Genomic DNA, 5,278 nt, shown 5'->3' on the forward strand with positions numbered 1-5,278 from the left:
GTCTGGTCTCGCAGCCGCGGGCGAGGCTTCTGGGGACATCGGCGCTTCTCCCGGCCAGGAAGACGCGCACAGTCAAGGGCCATTGGCCTCTGGGTCAGCACAGGGAAGTCCCAGGCCCCCTGACTTCGGGGAAGCGGGGCGAGGGAGGAGGGGCAGAGATCTCAGCTCGGGAGGTCAGAGCCAGGGTCGGGCCCTGTCTGCTCCGCCTGGACGTCCCCAGCGGCCTGCGTCCTCATGTTGCTCTGTCTCGAGTCATTTGTCAAGCAGTCGAGAGACCCTCGTCCCCTGAAACGCTCCCGCTGGCCGTCTCCTCAGATGCCCTCTGAGGCTGCTCAGAACTTCCGGCCTCCCTGGAAACGTCCCCAGCTCTCCCGAAATGCTCTCTGGGTCATCCCAGAACAGGACCGCGGCCTGGCCTCCCCTCTGTTCACGTCCCACCATCTTCCCGAGGTGCCCTGGCCTCCCTCCAGCACCTCCGGGGACTGCCGCAGCTTCTGCCCTCCAGGGCCCCGCCTTTCCTGCTGCTCAGAAGCCTCCCCGGGCCCCCCAGGCCTGGGGCCTCCTGCGGCTCGGACGCTGCCCCCCAGGTCGGGCCCTGATCGTCCCAGGCAGCAGGACCGAGCTCGGTCCCAGAGGAGAAGAACTCGGGCTGGGAGGCTGGCAGCCCTGACCAGCGGTCCCAGGTCCACGGCTCACTCACAGGGTGATCTGGGGTCAGTCAGACCGAAAGCCACACAGTGTCCTCATCGGAAGCCTGGGGACAGCATTGTTCCAGAAAGGGCTGTGAGGACCGGCCAGCCCTGCGGCCGCTCGGGCCCCCTGTCCCCACTGACCGGACATTCTCTGCTTTGCTTCTCTGCGTGTCCACTCTCTGCCGCCCTCGCTGGTGTCGGCTCCGCCGCTGGGGCTCGTCCAGCACTGACGCCCAGGGCCGAGCCCCGGCCACGCACGGTGGGCTCCATATATCTGTAGAGAGAATAACTCCTGGTCCTGTGAGCTGAGAACCGTGATCCCAATTTTACAGACAAGGGAACTAAGGCTCGGAGAGCTGAAGCGGCTTGTCCAAGGTCACACGGCTCGGATGGGGCAAAGTGGGGTCGGAACCCAGGACTGTGGCTGCCAAGTCCAGCCGTTGATAATTGTGCCTGAGGGTCCCTCTCCCTCCGCGTCCCGGCCCCTGCCCAAGGCACGCCGGCAGCAGAGGCGGGAGGCCTGTCCCTCTTTCCCGAAGGACTTATGATCGTCCGTCCATTCGATGGGCGTTCGTTCATCGAGCACCTGCCTTCGCTGGGCCCTGTGCTGGGCCGTGGGGCAGGGCGGCGAGCGAAGCCCCGTCCGTGCCCACCTGGTACTCACGGCCCGGTGGGCGAGAGTGATTGGCAGTGAGAGCCGGAAGCCGGTGCTGTGAGGGGGGCCACACGCTGCGATGGGGACTCGGGGAGCGGTGATGGCCATGGGGCACCCCTGGACCCCGCAAGGCAGACCCCGACTCCGGCTGGGTGGTTCTGGCAGGAAATGCCAAGGAGCTCGGGGGGATGTGGCAGAAGCAACCGGGGAGGCTCCCTGGAGGAAGCGGCCTTGAGCTGGGTCTCGAGGACGGGGAGGGTCTGGACGAAGGAGGCACGTGCAGACCCCCGCCTCAGGGACCGCCCCAGGTGTGCGCGCCTGGGGGGAGCTCAGGTCGCCTTCCTTTCAGAGTCCTTCACACCTGACCACAAGCCCCTGATGGGGGAGGCGCCCGAGCTCCGAGGATTCTTCCTGGGCTGTGGCTTCAACAGTGCAGGTGGGTGCGGGCGACAGCCCCCTACCCCCGGGCCCCCGTGGCCTCTCCCGGCGGGCACCGCAGCCCCCAAGGGCGTGGAGACCGGAGAGGCCACGGGGCGGGGTGAGGTCTCATCGGAAGGCATGCAGCACCCCAGGTGTGAGGTTCCAGGGGGGATGCTGCCCATAGAGATGGGAGGGGCACTGAACTGGGGGAGGGGGCTCCGGGGATGGTTACAGACCGATAGCCGCACCCCTGCCAGGGATGATGCTTGGCGGCGGCTGTGGCCAGGAGCTGGCCCACTGGATCGTCCATGGACGCCCGGAGAAGGACATGTACGGCTATGACATCAGGTGAGCAGATGACATCAGGTGAGTAGGTGCCGGAACCCGCAGGCAGGGGGCGTCCGCTGGCCAGCCGCCCTGGCATTGGGCGGGTGGGGTGAATAGCGAGGGCTATTTAAGAAGGAGCCTTCCCCGAAATTCAGAGGGCTTCTTGGAAGAGGCGGCAGCAAGGAACAGGGACGAAGGCCGCCAGCAGGGGGCAGTGCCGTACGGTCTCCGGGATCTCTCGTCCTCAGGTCCTACCTGGGGGACCAGGTCCTCCCACCCCGCAGATGGGGGGACGGAGGCCTGGGGGGCGGGGCTGAGCTGCAAGGACCGTAATGGGCATGCGTGTGGGGGCCGGGAGCTGGGCGGCTTTGAGTGGAGATGCGGCTGCTTTGCTCAGTGGCAAAGAGACCGGAATACGTCACACCGGTCTCGAGCAGTGTCCCCCAGCGGTGCACGTGCTGGGGGGCTGTGTGCAGGTGACACCCTCGGCAACAGGTCTGCACACGGACACCGAGCCAGCCGAGCTGAGGCGGGGGATGCTGATGTCGGCGTTGGGAGGGACCCCCGCGGCCCCACTGTTCTCTGCCGGTCAGGCCGGCGCCAGCGATACAGGCCAGACAGGTCCGGAGGCCGGGGGTCAGGGGGCCAGGGGCTCATCCCCAGGTGGCACCTCTGAGGCAATAGCTTGGAGGGGCCCCCGTGGGTGTCTGACCCTCTCTGCCGCTTCCATTGCTGGCAGACCCCAGCTGAGGCTGGAGGTTTTGGGGGGCGGCGAGTCCAGCTCAGTGTGCCCCGATCTCCTGCTAAGCTCATCCCTTCCTGGCCTGGAGAGGACATCACACCCACCGAGGGGGATGTCCGGCCCCCACAGGGACAGACGGACAGGCACAGAGATGCCCCCTATGGCCACTCCCTCCACGGAGCCAGGCACAGTGCGGTCTGCTATGTGGCTGCCTGGGAGTCCACCTAGGGCTGTGCCCATGTGTTCTCCCAAGAGAGGAATGTTCTAGAATGATGAAGCTGCAAGGGGCCTCGGGGACAGGCCAGTCCAAGCCCCTCCTGCTGCACACAGCAGACTGGAGGCGCCAACGGGGGCGGCGACTCGCCTGAAGTCACCCGTGGGCCAGCCGGAGTGGGAAGGGATCCAGCTTCCGGCTGCGCCCCCTCGGGGCGAGGCTCCAGTGCCAGTCAGACAGACTGGGGCTCACGCCGGCCTCCCCCGCGGCCTCCCTGTGCCAGTGCCCAAGACTGCTAACAGGGCTGGCACGGCGCCCCCTCCCGGGCTGGGGGAGGGCTGCAGCGAGTCAGGTGCTGTAGGGCACGCCGCAGGTGGCCTTCGCCCCTGGCTGGCTGAGGCCCCCAGGCCACTGCGGATCCCCTGCTCAGCTGGGGACGTGCTGGCCTTCTGTCCGCTTCGTGGCTGGGAGGCAGAGGGCACCGGGAGGGAGCCCCTGCTTGCTTGGGCCCAGAGGGGAGGGCCAGGGGCAGCGAACTCATCCGCACACTCTCCTGGCTGGGGCCGTGCGCCCCAGGAGATGGCCGACTAATGGCCTCCCGGGTCCAACCAGTCACTGATGTGGGGACTTTCCTATGTACCCAGCCCCCGACTGGGCGGCTGGACGGCTGCCCGCACTTGGGCGTCCAGCACTACTGAGCGAGGGGACAGATATGCGGCAAACCCAGCCGAGAGGTGGGAAATGAGGGGGCTGCTCAGGGCGTCTCCAGGAGCCCGAGGGAAGGGACAGAGCCAGCGTGGTGTGGGGCTCTCCTGTGTCGTTTTTCCCGACGGTCAGAGCAGGAAGGAGTCGTTCCCATCCTCGGGAGGACAGGCCAGCTGAGGGAGGTGCCTGGACAGGCCGTCAGCCCGGGGCCGGGTCCAGGGTGTGTCTGGATCTGGGCTATAGGTGGGACTTCTGGGGCCGCCCGGGCACCAGCTGGCCCCCAGGGCGCGGCCACCGCCTCACGCGTGGCGGGGTGGTGAAGCAGGTGTAGACTCGGCTTCGGGCTTGTCGGCCATCCCAGCCCCTCCTCCTCCGAGCTGTGAGGCCCTGGCCAGCCCTCCCTCCTCTCTGAGCCTTGGTTCCCCGTCTGTGAAATGGGCAGAGTGTGCATGAGGCTCCCGTGTGTGGACGTGTCACCTGGCGCCTGGCGTGGGCAGGGCCCGGAGTGCGGGCTGCTGTTTGTAGGAAAAGTCCTCAGGTCTGCGTAGGGGGACTCAGCCCTTATTTAGGTGAGGAGGGCGGCTCGGCCCCGGCCCCGGCCCCAGCCCTGCCCCTGGCTGCCGGCCGCCAGGTTTATCCCCCTGCTGACCCCTGGCCGTGCTCCCACGGGGCTGAGCCACGCCCCTGACACCCACAGACATGCGGAGGGCAGCAGGGTGTCTGGCAGTGGAGGGTCCCCCAGCCATGCCGCGGCCCAGCTCCCTCGTCTGTAACCTCCTCAGTCCCCACGACCCACGGGGCCTGAGGGAGTGAAAGAGCCCCCCGAACCCCCTCCCCAGGATGCACGCTCTCCGAGCGGCTGGGAAGGTCACCTCGTCCCCTCCCTGGCGAGCCACCTGGGCTCCTGGGGCCCGGGGCCGAGTCTGACCACGGAGTGGACTCTGCTGCTGCAGCCCACCGCGCACCCCGCTGCTGCCTCCGGGGTCCCCCCAGCCCCCTGGCCAGGCTCCCTCGCTGCCTCTCCTGCAGCGTGTTCTGGAAGCTGCTGGCTCGGGGTAGCCCCGCACCGACCTGACGGGGTCCCTGTGCTGAGATGGCCAGACTGTGGGCCCCACACATGAGGCTCCTCCACGAGGCCACGCCGAGGGGTGGCAGGAGGGCTCCTGCGGGCAGCACGCGCCTGCACTGCGCAGCTGCGGTTGCCGGTGGGCTGCAGCAGACAATGTCGGCCACACTGTCCTGAGGCCGCTCCGCTCCCCTGCCCGGTCGGAGAATCGCGCTCGCTACAGCTGTGTGCGAACTCAGAGCCCGTCAGCCCTGGCGCGGTTCGCACAGGAGGCCGTGAGGACAGAGCGGGGGAGGAGGTGGCCTTGAGGAGCGGCCGGCGAGAGGCCGGCAGGTGGAGAGAGAAGGACGGGGCCGGGGGCTGGGAGCTGCGGTCTGCGGGGCCCCGGCACAGGAGGCCAGGCGTCTGACCCCAGCCCTGCAGCTGGAGGGGGGCACCGTGCATTTGGGGGGCTTGC

The 5,278-nt window shown here is 68.2% G+C and overlaps 1 protein-coding gene across 2 annotated transcripts in view; it reads left to right on the plus strand.

Annotated features, from left to right (window-relative positions):
• SARDH (sarcosine dehydrogenase) overlaps nucleotides 1–5,278 on the plus strand; it is a 61,615-nt gene that overhangs the window by 16,663 nt on the left and 39,674 nt on the right. For both annotated transcript variants that reach the window (XM_011384052.2, XM_023525418.1), the window contains exons 9-10: nucleotides 1,697–1,783; nucleotides 2,025–2,115. In XM_011384052.2, coding sequence (XP_011382354.1) covers nucleotides 1,697–1,783; nucleotides 2,025–2,115 — 178 coding nt within the window. The remainder of the gene's footprint in view (nucleotides 1–1,696; nucleotides 1,784–2,024; nucleotides 2,116–5,278) is intronic.

This window comes from Pteropus vampyrus, unplaced genomic scaffold (assembly GCF_000151845.1).
Source record: "Pteropus vampyrus isolate Shadow unplaced genomic scaffold, Pvam_2.0 Scaffold558, whole genome shotgun sequence".
Classification (NCBI taxonomy): Eukaryota; Metazoa; Chordata; class Mammalia; order Chiroptera; family Pteropodidae; genus Pteropus; species Pteropus vampyrus.